This window comes from Bos indicus, chromosome 2 (genome assembly GCF_029378745.1).
Source record: "Bos indicus isolate NIAB-ARS_2022 breed Sahiwal x Tharparkar chromosome 2, NIAB-ARS_B.indTharparkar_mat_pri_1.0, whole genome shotgun sequence".
Lineage (NCBI taxonomy): Eukaryota > Metazoa > Chordata > Mammalia > Artiodactyla > Bovidae > Bos > Bos indicus.
Window position 1 is genome coordinate 89,863,448 of NC_091761.1, and position 15,899 is coordinate 89,879,346.

The window sequence follows — 15,899 nt, forward strand, 5'->3', positions numbered from 1 at the left end:
GCTTGACCTGGAAACATCAAACAGGCCTAAGACTCAGGCCCTGTCTTCGATGAACTTAAAGACCATGTTAATAAGTCCTTGGCAGAATGACTGTGTTTCCAGAGGCAAGGAGTGCTCAGTTGTAGGTGACCCTCTGTTCTAACACATTGGGTCCTCTGGCTGGTGTCTCAGGAGGAATGGACACTGCCAGCTGGGATAAGGGTTGGGGGGCCAGGACTTCTCCCCTCTGTGCAGTCACACAACAATGTGGGGTGACAGGAGGAATGTGAGAATTACAATGTGAAGTCTCTCCATCGAAATAATCTCTAAATATGTCTTCAGTAGGGCCAGTGTTTTGAAAGCTTGTGTTTTGCCCAATAAACCACCAAGGTTGAGTTGAGTGATCTCACGCAAATTATTTAACTTCCTGAGTCTCAATTTCCTCTCTGTAGAAGGTGACCACAAAAACAAAACCACAAAAAGGTTTTCAGAGAAATACAGAGATGAATCACCAGAAGGGAAGGTCTCAGCCTGAGTCCTAGGCTGGGTCTCTATAGGATTCAGACACACCTGGGGTTGCCTGCTGGGAAGTCACCCTTCACACGTGGGTTCCAGTAACAGCAAGCATGGCGCAGGCTGGGGGTGGGGGGAGGAATGAGCGGATGGGAAAGAGATGTAAGTGTCGCTCTGGTTTATCACTCCAGCTCAGGACACCAGGCACCCCTGCTTGGGGTGGGGAAGAAGAGTCCTTGGTAAAGCAGATGGTAAAATCTAAAGGGAGTGTCACCACAATCCCCAGGAGACACAAAGAGTGCAAAGTGAAATCAACTGATTCAGGAGAGTGGGCTTCAGCAGTTTCAACAGCAACAGGAAGTGGGACTGGAGGCTTCTGGGTAGTTTTTGAGCAAAACTAAAGTACTGGTCATGCTGGTGCCATTAGCAAGAGTTTCAGCAAGGTCTGAAATTAATCTCACCATATGGCATAGTGGGCTCTGGTGGAAACTGTTGGTGCCCCCTAGTGGAGCAACCCACTCCAGTACTCTTGGCTGGAAAATCCCATGGATGGAGGAGCATGGTAGGCTACAGTCCATGGGGTCGTAAAGACTTGGACACCACTGAGCAACTTCACTTTCTTTCTTTCCTAGTGGAAAAGATAGTGGCATTGAGCATGCCAGAGATGCCCAGGGAGCTCCTGGAAATTGACTTAGGCCTGAAGATCAAACCAGTTAGTCTCGAAAGGAAATCAACCCTGAATATTTATTGTAAGGACTGACGCTGAAGCTGAAGCTCCAATAACTTGGTCACCTGATGCAAACAGCCAACTCATTGAAAAAGGCCCTGATGCTGGGAAAGATTGAGAGCAGGATGAGAAGGGGACGACAGAGGATGAGATGGTTGGGTGGCATCATCAACTCAATGGACATGAGTTTGAGCAAGTTCCGGAAGATAGTGATAGACAGGGAAACCTGATATGCTGCAGATAAATGGGATTGCAAAGAGTCGGACATGACTGAGCAACTGAACAACAATTAGAGGAAGGACTTGAGTTCTTGGCAGTTATGGATGAGGATGGAGTCAGAGAAATACGACGGGGTGACCACAGTCTTATCTGAAGAGCTGTTGCTTGGGCAACCTGGCTCCCATGAGCCAGGGACTTGGCCCCTTGCCTGGAACATAGCAGGTGATCTGAAGCTATTGGTCTTTCCCTTTCCCATAGCTCACTCAAGGACCACTCACCAATTTTTGGGCAGAACGATGGTCTCTGTTCATTTGCTCTATGATCACTGTCAGCTCTGAGATCTGTTCTTTGAGGTCAGCAATGATATCAGTCCTGCGGAACAAGTAACCCATCACCCACAGAGCTTCCAGGCTGTGCCGGCCAGGGCTCTCCCTGAGCATGGCTTGCTGGCCTGGTGAGAGCCAGGCTGTGTTCTGGACACTTCCTCCATCATCATGGGGTAGGGATGCAGGGGCAGAGGGTGGGCTGGGAGAAGGAAATTTGGCAGTAGGGTTGTTGAGCTCAAACACAGCCCTTTTGGGTAGACTGGCCAGAAGCGAGTAGGGGTAATTTGGTGACTCACTAGATTAGAAGAGAAAGAGCCGGATGTCAGAAATCTATTAGGGTTTGACCTTGACTCAGTAAAGATAGTTGAAATGGAGGAGGGAGAAGATCAGAGGATTAGGAAATGAGTTGAGGAGAATAGAATTGATGCTGACAGTGACTCACAGACAAGGAATGTACTGGAAACAGGACAAAGAAGGGATTTAAGATTGTGGCTTTCAGAATAGATTATGGATTTTTGTGTTTCTGGAAGAAAGTGAAAATGTTAGTCACTCAGTTTTGTCCAACTCTTTGTGACCCCATGGATTGTAGCCCACCAGGCTCCTCTGTCCACAGAATTCTCCAGGCAAGGATACTGGAGTGGGTTGCCATACCCTTCTCCAGGGGATCTTCCTGACTCAGGGATTGAACCCAGGTTTCCTGCATTGCTGGCAGACTCTTTACTGACTAAGGGAAGACCTGAATGGTCTTCACAGACAAGCAATGGGCTGAAAACAGGACAAAGAAGGGATTTTAGAGTGTGGCTTTCAGAATAGATTATGGATGTTTGTGTTTCTTGGGCCTCCATGAAATCTGTAAGATTATTCAGCTCTCTTTGATTGAGCTGGGGTAAACAGGGTGGCAGGCAGTGCAGCAGAGATGAGGTCCTTAATTCAACAGGTCGAGAAAAGAAGAGAGGATGTAGGAGGAGATGGGGAAAGAGGAGATATGAGTTAGAGATTCAGGAAGTAGAATGAAAAGGATGTGGGGACTGACTTTACATGGTCCTGGAGGATGGGGAGTGGGTGAGCCTTGAATGACAGAGGGGGTGGCATAGGCTCAACTGGAATGGAATCAGGCCAGAGTCTTACACACCACATCTCTCAGAGGCATTAGTGAGTGTTATCTTTGGACATAAGGAAAAAGATGCAGACTCGGGCCTCCCAGAAGTCCTGACTTTACTCTCAGTTCTCATTCTTCAAATTCAGACCATTGTATGAGTATTTCATCTACTCATTACCTTCAGGAACAACTACTCTCCTTTAGGATGAGTGACACCAACCCAGTCATTTTCCAGATCAGCTGCCTGACTTGTCCGTCCATCCTCCTGACTCCAGTGGGCTCTGAGCAGAGAGGTGGGTGCAGAGAGACGCCAGCACAGGGCTGAGCGAAGGGAGACTGTGGACTCGGCGTCAAGTGAGGGTTTGTCCTTGGGACAGGAGGGGAGAAGTCTGGGGAGCTGGAGGGAGTTCAAGGGCATTACCTGGAAATTTTGACTTTGCCCACGTCCTCCGATTCTGAATGTTTTTTCCTATCAAACATCTCATCTCCCAAGGTGACAGAAATCTGCTCCCTGTTCCGAATGAGGCAGTAGCCAGGTGACACGTTTATCACTTCCTGGGCATCAAGGTGGAATGTGAGGTCATATTGCAGACTTGTAGTGTTGGGATTGCTCCAGTATTCCTCTAGGGCCTTACTCACATCTTAGACCCATGAGGTGGGGTGTTCCCCTGTAGCCTCCCCCAGTTCCCTCTCTCCTGAAACCAAATTGCATGACTCAGCTGGTCCCTGGGTGTCCCCATAGGCTTCTCAAATCCAACATGTGCAAAACCCAAACGCTGACCCCTGCTCCCCCCTCTGCATTCTCCTTCCAGATGCCAGGAGGCAGCTGGGCGTTGTGGATGCTGCTCAGGTTTTGGAATTAGGTGGGCCTGAGTTTAAATCCTTACTCTGCCACTAGCCACAGTTATTCAGCATCTCTGAGCTTCAGTTTGCTTATCAGAGAATGAAGATAATAACTCTTCATCAAAGGGCTTTTTTGATGAATAAACAAAATAACACATGAGAAAATACCTAGCACAATTGCAAGCAAAACAAAACAAAACCCTCAAAAATCTAGTCAGTTCCACCAAATCATTCATCTACCAACCAGCGTGGACCAGGATAAGATGTACGGTCTTTTTTTAAAAAGACTTATTGATGTGGTCATTTTTTTTTTAATAAAAAAAAGTATTTATTGAATGTGTGTTACAATATTGCTTCTGTTTTATGTTTTGGTTTTTTGGCCCCAAGGCATGTGGGATCTTAGCTCTCTGACCAGGGATTGAACCGCACCCCCTGCATTGCAAAGCGAATTCTCAAGCACTGGACTACAGGCTAGTCCCAGATGTACTGTCCTGAGTTGTGCAGGACACCCTGTAGCATCTGTTATCTGCTAACTCTACCTCAACCTCATCCTGTCTTCACCACACGCCTGCCCCTCATGGTCCAAGGCCACTGGCATCTTGCTCCTTGGCTCTGGTGATCTCTTCTCAGTTGGCCTCTCTGCCTTTAGTCTGGCTCCCCTGAAGTTCATCATCCTCTCCACCTAGAGGGCTATTGTATTTTGGTTTATTTTTTTTCCTGACCATTAAGAGACTGTGTGATCTTCATATAAGACAGGCGGAGCAGGGGAAGAGAGGCAAGGAAAATAGATATAAGCAGAGAGTGTAAAAAGGGCCAATAATACCCCACGGGAGGGCATTTTCTAAAAATGTAAACCTGACCTGTGTCAGACCCCTAAAGGCTCCCGGACACCAAGAGAACTAGGTCTAAACCCCCAGGCAGGTGTCATGTCCTTCTGGGTTTGGTCCCGTCTCTTTCTCCAGCACCTCCTGTCCCTGCTTCTTTCCTCTCATCCTCCCATCCTGGCTCCTCTCAGGTGCCCTAGTGGTCTGTCCCCTTGTCTTTGTGGGTTCCCAAGTGCAGCAGAGGGTTTCCTGCATCTGGGCTTAAGCTGTTCCCTGGCCTGGACTGATTGCCACCATCTGGTTTCTGTGGGAGACTCGCCTCACCCTACACCCTACAAGGCAGCAGAAAGTGGTAATTAAATGCCTTCTCTGGGATCCAGCTGAGCTGAGTTCGAGTCCTGGTTCCACCCCTCTCCAGCGACACATTAAATGTGATCTTGATAGAGGCTCCTCAGGGGATCATTGCACAGATTCAAGGAAGTGAGTGTGTGTAAAAGATCTATGTCTTCACATAGCAGGTCATGTTAGCCCCACTGCCCTCTTCCCAGTTTTACTCACATTAGGTAATTTATTGCTCTCCTCTTGTTTTCCTAAATGGACTTTCATTCTGTAAGAGAAGGGCATGCTCAGAAAGCAGTTGGGTAAAAAGGAAGGTTGGTACACAGATTGCGATGAAATGATGGGTAGTAAAAAAAGTAGGAAATCAATCCATCACTAGCCTAATAGTAGAACCATTCCGAAAACAAGGGCCTAGAAACTTGATATGAAGATCCAAGCACTCTCCTATGAGCCGGTGCCTAAACTTCAATGCACATGCTTTTTAGTGACATCCTTGCTGTGTCTGCACAACTGCCTTTCTTCCTGTTTGCACTGGGAATTGGTGTTCTGGGAACCTGAAAGTGCCCAGGGTTAAATAAATTCCGGGTAAGCAAAGTGTTACTGTTCTGAGACCTGGTGTTAACCCTGATTATAATTAATATTTTTTTCCAGATACAGAAACATGAGCAGAGGGTCAGGTACTCAAGTGTCGTAAGAGTATTTACAGGGGAGCTTACCAGGGATGTTGGAAGAGCCGTATAAGAGTAACTAACTTCTGCTATGGTGGCAGCAACGCAAATTGGATTGTGTCACTCTTCTCAGAATCCTCAGCTGGATTCCTATGTGTTATGCACTAAATTGTGTCCCTCCCATAATCCACCACATTGAAATCCTAGCACCTGCCATCCCAGAATGTGACTGTATTTGGATTTACGAACTTTAAAGAAGTGACTGAGTTAAAATGAGGCCATTAAGGTGGGTGCTAATACCATTTTCCTGGTGTTCTTGCAATAGAGATTAGGACACACAGAGAGAACCCTGGATGTGCACGCACAAAGGAGAGACCCGGTGAGGGGGCGGCAGGCAGGCAGCCATCTGCAAGCCAGGGAGAGAGTCCTCACCAGAGATCAACCCTGCCAGCATCTTGATCCTGGACTTCCAGCTTCCAGAACTATGGGACAATAAATTTCCGCTGCTTAAGCCACTTAGTCTGTGGTTTTCACTGTGGTAGCCCCAGCAGTGAATACACCATCCCTTTTGGAGTGAAAATCAAAGTCCTTATAGTGGCCAGCACACTTCCCTGTGAGTTTCCTACTGTTATTGTAACAAATTACTATGAATTTAGTGGCTTAGAACAACACCTTGTTATGTTTAGTTCTCAAGTCAAAGTCTGAAACGGGTCTTCCTGGGCTAAAATCGAGGTCCGGTTGTCTTCCTCCTGGAGGCTCTGGGGGAGAATCTATTTCCTTGCCTTTTCCAGATCCTAGAAGCTGCCCCTACTCCTAGTAGCCTCGTCCTCTGTCTTCAAAGCCAACAAGGTCATCACTCCAACCTGTGCTTCTGTTGTTACGTCTCCTTCTCTGACACACTGACTTCCTCTTTCACAGGAAAGGAACTTTCCTTTTATATTAAGTCCACCTTTACATTACATCCTGGATAATCCAGCATGATCTATCAGCTGCTGAGCAACCTAATTCCATCCACCACCTTCATTTCCCCTCAGCAATTAACAGAACAAAGTGATGGTTTCCAGGGATTAGGACATGGACTTCTTCGGGGAGGTAGGGGGGCGATTGTTACTCTACTGACTGCATTCAGCATCTCTGCAACTTCTTTGAGCTCATTTCCCTACACTCTCTCCTCCCTTCCTCCACTAGCCCCACGTGGGACACTTTGCTTTCCAGGAAAACATCAGATGTGCCAAGCAAATTCCCACCCAGGGCCTCTATATTCATTGTTCCCTTTGCCAGGAGTGCTTGATTCCAATGGTCAGTGCAGTTCCTGCTGACCTCTTACCCAGGGATTGCCCTGATCTCTCTGTGCAAAATTACAACCCCACCCTCACCATCCCCTCCTCCCTATGCCTGCACTGTTTTTTCACATAGTGCTTGCAGTCTTTGGAAGGATTTACATGTTCATAGTCATCTCCCCAGCCCTCCCCACTAGAATGCAAGTCTAGGAGAGCAGAGACTTTGGCCGTGTTCATTGCTGTCCCCCTGCACCTGACTCAAAGTCTAGCAAATAGTGAGTGAGTGAGTGAGTGAAGTCGCTCAGTCGTGTCCGACTCTTTGCGACCCCGTGGACTGTAGCCTGCCAGGCTCCTCTGTCCATGGGATTCTCCAGGCAAGAATACTGGAGTGGGTTGCCATTTCCTTCTCCAAGCAAACAGTAGGTGCTCAGTAAATGGTTTCCAAATAAATAAGTAAATAGAACACAAAGTTTCATGCAAAGGCCTAAACCTAAATTACACTAGATAAGCTTATAAATGTGAATGAAAATTTTAATTGGTGAATAAAAACAGAGCTGCAATCTACAGAAATCCTTAGACATAGTAAAGTAATCAAGAAAAGGATGAGTGCACGCCATAAATCCGTGGGAGGCTTTTGGTCAAGGACGTGCATTCAACGCTTTTAGGGCAGGGAGGGGCTCTCTGGGGCACCCTGCTAAGAATTCCTTGGAAGTGACTTTGAAAGCAGTGAGGGCAAAGGGCCACAGAATCCACCTGTAGGAGCTGAGGTTTGGAGGAAATCCCAGTGCGTTCCGGCATTTCTCTTGCACACTTGGGAGCAGTTACCTCAAGTCAGGAAACGTTGTAAAGGCCTAGAAGTGGGATTATTTTATTCACATACCTCAAACCATTCTTGTCCCTTGGACGTGAAAATACTTACTTTGGGGAGACAACAGGTTTTGTTATCAGTTGGGCATAATTTTGTTTTTTTCCAGCTGGAGGAAGAGGAGAGAGCCTGACAGTGAAAAAGGAAATCATGAGAAAGAGAAAATTGGAAATTCAGGAACTTGCTTTGGCACTCTCAGGTAAGGGAGACCCCCACAGTAACCCCAAATTGGAAGACACGGTCTGCCAATGGGAATCTTTATAATCAGGATGGTCTGGGGAACCTCAGGCCAATGACCCTGGCACTTGTTCACTGACCAGGGGTTCCTGGGCTGAAGTCCTCTAGTTCTAGAAGCTCTTTGACCTGTATTGGGGTGGGGGGGGGGCCTGCCATGGCCCTTTCCCTCCTGTGCTTACTCTGCAGATTCCTCATTGAAACCACACTCCGCCCCAGTTGCCCTGTCCAGAGTGCTGTGCAGCCAACAGGTGAGTAAAGCCGGGCTTTCTGGCCGCTTTGGGATTTTGCTGCCAAGCTGACTGTTTTGGAAATCTTGTGAGAGAAAGATGGCTGCCCCACTCCATGGAACCCAAGCCCTCAGGCCACACTCCATCCTGGATAATCCTTACTTGGGCTTCACTGAGGAGGTCTTGCTTGGTGGCTGAGGGGTCTTGATTAGCTTTCGTGGCCCCAAGTTCCAGGGATCCCAGCAGGTGCAGTAGACGAGGGGGTTGGGGTACATGGCAGGTCAGGGGCTGTCTTGGCTGCTTGGTCAGGAGGCCCCCACTGAAGTGGGAAAACAGCAGCAGAGTTACACTGTTGAGAGTCAGAGCAGCAACGCTTAGAGATGAATTGGGAAGAACCCAGGGAAAGCCCAAAGCACAGATGACAGATTCTGGAAGCTGTCAGTGTGATACAGGGTCTCAAACACAGAACAACACCTCACCTCTGGCCACCCAGGAGATTGACTTGAAAGCTGTTTAACGTCTGATGTTGTTGTTGTTTAGTCGCTCAGTCATGTCTGACTCTTTGCAACCCCATGGACTGCAGCCTACCAGGCTCCTCTGTCCACAGGATTTCCCAGACAACAATACTGGAGTGGGTTGTCATTTTCTTCTCCAGGGGATCTTCCTCACCCAGGATCAAACCTGCAACTCCTGCATTGGCAGACGGGTTCTTTACCACTGAGCCACCTGGGAAGGAGTTGCTGAGTGCTTACTATGAGCCAGATCCACAATAAGTGATCAGTTATTGTTATGCCAACTTTACAGATGAGGATAGTGAGGCTCAGAAAGGTAACGGAGGTAGCAAGGTGGAAACAAACACAAGTCTATCTGACTCCTGAGCACTTTCTCTTCCATCAGGTCACACTAAATGCCTGTAACAGGTAGGTCATGCGTAGCCCTTCCTAGAAAAGCAGCTCTGTTACTCAAATTACAGTGCAAGGGAACCTTTCAGGTTCTCTTTCCTGGTCACCGGCCTGAATTGCACAGGCAAAACCCTTCCTTCTTGGCTTCATAAAAACAAAAAACTCTGTAACAAAGGTTTGCATGAAAAACTATCAGATAAACATGGAGGCTTGATCATACTTGTTTATCTTCTTTCTTTTCCAGAATTCCACTAAAATGAGACTACAGATGAAGAGATATTTAATTCCATGAGAACAGAGAGAAGGAGAGAGGAGATTATACTGCACAATGATGTCCATACGGGCTCGGCACTGTGACTCCCTCACTTAGTACACCGTAGGAAACTACAGCTTATGAGCCTGCAAAGGACGTACAAACCAGCGGAAGCCAGTTTCCAGGAGAAAGCCCCCCAAGATGCACGGTTGGAACTGGTAGATTATCTGATGCTTCGGATGGGTATTCGACATCTGTTGGAGCACATGATAGGTCGAACAGTGTTCCTTCCCCTTCCTCCCCTGCCCCACGTTCTAAGTAAATATGTTACCTTACATGCCCAAAGGGGCTTTGTAGCTGTGATTAAGGATTCACCTCAACCATAGTTTTTTTCCTTCTAGTTTTTATTTTTTATTAAAGTATATTTCACATACAATATATTCAGTTCAGTTCAGCTCAGTTGCTCAGTCGTGTCTGACTCTTTGTGACCCCATGGACCGCAGCACGTCCAAGTCCAAATTTAAGTGAGTCCAAGTCTTCTCCAACACCACAGTTCAAAAGCGTAGATTCTTTAGCGCTCAGCTTTCTTTATAGTCCAACGCTCACATCTATATATGACTACTAGAAAAACCATAGCTTTGTCTAGATGGACCTTTGTTGGCAAAGATATGTCTCTGTTTTTTAACATGCTGTCTAGATTGGTCATAGCTTTTCTTCCAAGGAGCAAGCATCTTTTAATTTCATGGCTGCAGTCACCATCTGCAGAGATTTTGGAGTCCAAAAAAATAGTCTCTCACTGTTCCCACTGTCTATTTGCCATGAAGTGATGGGACCAGATGCCATGATCTTTGTTTTCTGAATGTTGAGTTTTAAGTCAACTTTTTCACTCTTCTCTTTCACTTTCATCAAGAGGCTCTTTAGTTCTTCCTCAATTTCTGCCATAAGGGTGGTGTCATCTGCATATCTGAGGTTATTGATATTTCTCCTGGCAATCTTGATTCCAGCTTGTGCTTCATCCAGCCCAGCATTACTCACGATGTACTCTGCATATGAGTTAAATAAACAGGGTGACAATATACAGCTTTGACGTACTCCTTTTCCTATTTGGAACCAGTCTGTTGTTCCATGTCCAGTTCTAACTGTTGCCTTCTGACCTACATACAGAATTCTCAAGAGCCAGGTCAGGTGGTCTGGCATTCCTATCTCTTTCAGAATTTTCCACAATTTGCTGATATCCACACAGTCAAAGGCTTTGGCGTAGTCAATAAAGCAGAAATAGATGTTTTTCTGTAACACTCTTGCTTTTTCCATGATCCAACAGATGTTGGCAATTTGATCTCTGGTTCCTGTCTTTTCTAAATCCAGCTTGAACATCTCGAAGTACACAGTTCACATACTGTTGAAGCCTGGCTTTGGAGAATTTTGAGCATTACTTTAGTAGTGTGTGAGATGAGTGCAATTGTGCAGTAGTTTGAGCATTCTTTGGCATTGCCTTTCTTTGGGATTGGAATGAAAACTAACCCTTTCCAGTTCTTTGGCCACTGCCAAGTTTTCCAAATTTGCTGGCATATTGAGTGTGGCACTTTCACAGCATCATCTTTTAGGATTTGAAATAGCTCAACTGGAATTCCATCACCTCCACTAGCTTTGTTTGTAGTGATGCTTCCTAAGGCCCACTTGACTACTCATTCCAGGACGTCTGGCTCTAGGTGAGTGATCATCCCATCGTGATTATCTGGGTCGTGAAGATCTTTTTTGTATTGTCCTTCTGTGCATTCTTGCTTCCTCTTCTTAATATCTTTTGCTTCTGTTAGGTCCATACCATTTCTGTGTTTATTGTGCCCGTCTTTGCATGAAATGTTCCTTTGGTATCTCTCATTTTCTTGAAGAGATCTCTAGTCTTTCCCATTCTATTGTTTTCCTCTATTTCTTTGCATTGATCACTGAGGAAGGCTTTCTTATCTCTCCTTGCTATTCTTTGGAACTCTGTATTCAGATGTTTATATCTTTCCTTTTCTCCTTTGCATTTAGCTTCTCTTCTTTTCTCAGCTATTTGTAAGGCCTCCTGAGACAACTGTTTTGCTTTTTTGCATTTCTTTTTCTTGGGGATGGTCTTGATTACTGCCTCCTGTACAAAATCATGAACCTCCATCCATAGTTCTTCAGGCACTCTGTCTGTCAAATCTAATCCCTTGAATCTATTTCTCAGTTCCACTGTATAATTGTAAGGGATTTGATTTAGGTCATACCTGCATGGTCTAGTAGTTTTCCCCTACTTTCCTCAATTTAATTCTGAATTTGGCAATAAGGAATTCATTATCTGAGCCACAGTCAGCTCCTGGTCTTGTTTTTGCTGACTATATAGAGCTTCTCCATCTTTGGCTGCAAAGAATATAATCAATCTGATTTTGGTATTGACCATCTGGTGATGTGCATATGTAGAGTCTTCTCTTGTGTTGTTGGATGAGGGTGTTTGCTATGACCAGTGCATTCTTTTGGCAAAACTCTGTTAGCCTTTGTCCTGCTTCATTCTGTACTCCAAGGCCAAATTTGCCTGTTATTCCAAGTATTTCTTGACTTTCTACTTTTGCATTCCTGTCCCTTATAATGATGAGGACATCTTTTTTGTGTGTGTTAGTTCTAGAAGTTCTTGTAGGTCTTCATAGAACTGTTCAGCTTCTTCAGCATTACTGGTTGGGGCATAGACATGGATTAATGTGATATTGAATGGTTTGCCTTGGAAATGAACAGAGATCATTCTGTCATTATTGAGATTACTTCCAAGTACTGCATTTTGGACTCTTTTGTTGACTGTGATGGCTACTCCATTTCTTCTAAGGGATACAATATTTTACTTTCCAGTATACAACACAGTGATTTGACATTTATATACATTATAAGCTAATAAAAATCTAGTAACCATTTGTCACATGCAAAGTTATTACAATGTTATTGAGAATATTCCCTATGCTATACATTATATCTCTATGATAGTTATTTTTTTTTTTATTCTTCCAATTTTATTTTATTTTTAAACTTTACATAATTGTATTAGTTTTGCCAAATATCAAAATGAATCCGCCACAGGTATACATGTGTTCCCCATCCCGAACCCTCCTCCCTCCTCCCTCCCCATACCATCCCTCTGGGCCGTCCCAGTGCACCAGCCCCAAGCATCCAGCATCATGCATCGAACCTGGACTGGCAACTCGTTTCCTACATGATATTTTACATGTTTCATTGCCATTCTCCCAAATCTTCCCACCCTCTCCCTCTCCCACAGAGTCCATAAGACTGTTCTATACATATGATAGTTATTTTATAACTGGAAATTTGTACCTCTTGATCCTCTTCACATATTTTGCCCAAGTTTTTACCCTTCTCTGGCAACCACTTTGTTCTCTGTATCTATGAATCTGTTTCTGTTTTGTCTTGTTTGTTCATTTGCTTTTTTTTTTTTTAATTTTAAAAAGTCATTATTAAGGTTTTTGTTGAAAATAACTCACATTCAAAAGGAAAGGCCAATATGGTGTGTTATCAGAATACAGTAAATCAGAGTTGATTGGCTGGTTAAAAAGTTGAAAGGAAACTGAGTTTTAAGAGAGTGTAAATAACTAAAATATTTTAAAATGTTATATTAAAATTAGAAATTTTATACTAAAGATATACTAGAATATACTGGAATGTTTGCAAAAATGAAAAAGGGTGCTTTGTTTTTTAGATTCCACATATAAGGGAAATCATACTGCTTTTCTCTGACTTATTTCACTTGGCGTAACAGTCTCTAGGTCCATTCATAGTATTGCAAATGGCAAGATTTCATTCTTTTTTGTGACTCAGTAATATTCCATTATATCCCTCTTCACAACATTCTTTACTAAAATTTCCCTTGGGTTTTGGAATCAGTTGGGTCTGATTTTGCACAGGAAATCTGCTTATCATCTGTGGGACCCCAATAAATGTACTTTCACTTGTATGAGTGAAAGCTTCCTCATCTGCAAAATGGGGAAAAAATTCATGCCTCCTCACTGGGCTCTCAGACACGTGAAATGAGACCATGTCAGGAAAGTTCTCAGCACACTGCCTTGCATACATTAGGGTTTCAAAAACTGGAAACTGAGTTTAGGAACATTATGAAAAAGGTATTCTGTTTACAGAAGCTTTTATTTCTAAATTTGTGGGAGAATAGTCTTTTTAAAAAAATATGTGTTAAATTAAATTATGTTCATTGTAAAGAAAATAACACAGAAAAGCCTAACTAAGTAAAAATAACCCAAAATACTAGCATCTAGAGATGACCACTGAAAATATTTTGGTGAGTGCCCTCTAGAATTCTCTCTAGCCTAGAGAAACAGATGCATAATTTTCCATAAATGAAAGCAAATTCTACTTACATCCTAGATATGCCTTTTTAAACACATAGTCGGTAACTATATACATATACAGTCATAGAATTATTTTTAAACTTAAGTTTAATGTGGAGAAATTTTTAAAATGTACAGAAGTAGACAAAAGAGTACAGTGAGCTCACACGTATTGTCACCTAGCTACAATAACTAGCAATTTATGGCTAGTCTCTTCCATCTTAGCTCACCTTTTTAAAAATTGGAGAATAATAGCTTTACAACATTGTGCTGGTTTCTGCTGTACAATGTGAATCACCCTCCCTCTTGAGACTCCCTCCCCTCCCCCAGCGCCCCCCCCCCAGGTCATCACAGAGCACTGAACTGAGTTAACCCACTTTTCTAACACTAGATTATTTTAGAGCAAATTTAAAGCAAATCTATACTTTTAATTATTTAAAACAAACCTTTTAAACAAGGCTGAGGACTTCCTTGGTGGTCCAATGGTTAAGAATCTGCCTGCCAAAGCAGGGGACACAGGTTTCATCCCTGGTCCAGGAAGATTCCACGTGCTGCAGGGCAACTGAGCCCACGTGCCACAACTACTGAGCCCTCACACCCTGGGACCCACGCTGCACAGCAGGAGAGCAGCCCCCGCTCACTGCAGCTCGAGAAAGCCCACGTCAGCAACAAAGACTCAAGCGAACCAAAAACAAACAAACAAACAAAAGCCTGAAATTTGTTTCTATATTATCATGACTTTGTAAATTTCTCTTTTATGAATGTACCCATTTGTATTTTTAGCTAGTTTTGTATTAATAAACATTTGCTTGTTTCCTTTTTTCACGATGATGAGCAATGACTTGGTGCATATTCTTTTGCTCTTAAAAAGTAAAGGCCTCCAAATACCCATGGGAATGATACTCCAAATTATTAACAACCAGTAAGACAAGGCTATGGAACAAGCAGAATAGTTGAGGGTTATGGGGTGGAACAGGGTGATAGAGGACCCCACTCCCATCCCCACACCAGGTAGTAACCACTCACTGAATCCTGAGGAAGTCTGGGGGTGCCAGGAGAATTGTGGAGGTAACCAAGGAGGCAGGCATGACATTTGAGGGGCTTGAACAATGTATATGCACAGCCAGTATGGCAGTATTTTTATATTTCAATAACTGTGCATACAAGCTAAATGTCAGCCCTCTGCCTTCATATTCCCCCAAGAGGGAATCACTGTTAACAGCTTTTTGGGTATCTTTCCAGAAATATTCTATAATATTTAAAAAGTTTTTACATAAACAAGAACACACTTTACACACTACACCATGCCTTGCCTTTTTTGGTGTATGTATATCTGGACTTTCCAGGCGGCTCAGTGGTAAAGAATCTGTCTGCCAGGCAGGAAACTCAAGTTTGATCCCCGGGTTAGGAAGATCCCCTGGAGAAGGAAATGGCGACCCACTCTAGTATTCTTGCCTGGGAAATCCCATGGACAGACGAGCTTGGCAAGCTACAAATCCAAGGGGTCACAAAACAGTTGGACATGACTTGGCAACTAAACAACAGGATATCTAATAGATATTTCCATATCAACATGGATAGATCTAATGCATACACAGTGGCTAGATGTGCATTTTATGGCTCTAAGACTATAGGGGTGTGTGTGTGTGTGTTTTAGAATCTTGCTCCTCATTCTTTTCCTTTCCTATATCTCTTTCTGATGATTTTACCCAAGACTTAGTGGACCGAATGTGCCAGTTGGTGACCCTGTAGTCACCAGTGAGCAGCTGAGCCTCCAGAAAGGTCACTGGTTAGCATTAACAATCAGAAGAAAAAAATTTTTATGAAACATCTTTCCAAAGAGCTTACCTTGGACTTCCCAAAGATTTGTTTTCCCCATGTAGTTTCTTTTCAATTCAAGAGGCTTAAAGTCACCATAAGGTTAGATAAACTCTTTTCATCAATGCAAAATCAAAATTAATTTTAGGTCAACTCTGGAGGGTTCCAGGATGCGAGACTGTAGTGGTCATTCCAAGTGATTGAAATGCCAGAGCAGAAAATCCACAGTTTTCCAGGGAATCCAGTCAAAGTCTTTCACAAAGGCTGACCTGGCATAAGCATGAATTTCCCTTCTGAAGACAGCCCAGTTTGAGTCTTTTAGTGTTGCAATGTAAGTCAAACTAGAGGAGAGAGTCACCCCTTCACTGAGACTCTCTTGTGAGAGTTAGAGTTGTGAGATTTTTCCTTAGCAGATG

The 15,899-nt window shown here is 44.1% G+C and overlaps 1 protein-coding gene across 2 annotated transcripts in view; it reads right to left on the reverse strand.

Annotated features, from left to right (window-relative positions):
• Nucleotides 1-15,899, reverse strand: part of FLACC1 (flagellum associated containing coiled-coil domains 1) — a 38,593-nt gene extending 22,694 nt beyond the window's left edge. Inside the window, exons 1-6 of one of the 2 annotated variants that reach the window (XM_019974987.2) lie at nucleotides 15,514-15,899; nucleotides 8,309-8,495; nucleotides 7,737-7,811; nucleotides 5,089-5,137; nucleotides 3,285-3,418; nucleotides 1,717-1,810 (exon numbers count right to left, since the gene is read on the reverse strand). In XM_019974987.2, the coding sequence (XP_019830546.1) occupies nucleotides 1,717-1,810; nucleotides 3,285-3,418; nucleotides 5,089-5,137; nucleotides 7,737-7,811; nucleotides 8,309-8,421 (465 nt within the window). In that variant the 5' untranslated portion in view covers nucleotides 8,422-8,495; nucleotides 15,514-15,899. The remainder of the gene's footprint in view (nucleotides 1-1,716; nucleotides 1,811-3,284; nucleotides 3,419-5,088; nucleotides 5,138-7,736; nucleotides 7,812-8,308; nucleotides 8,496-15,513) is intronic. The other variant, XM_019974996.2, reaches the window with a different exon arrangement.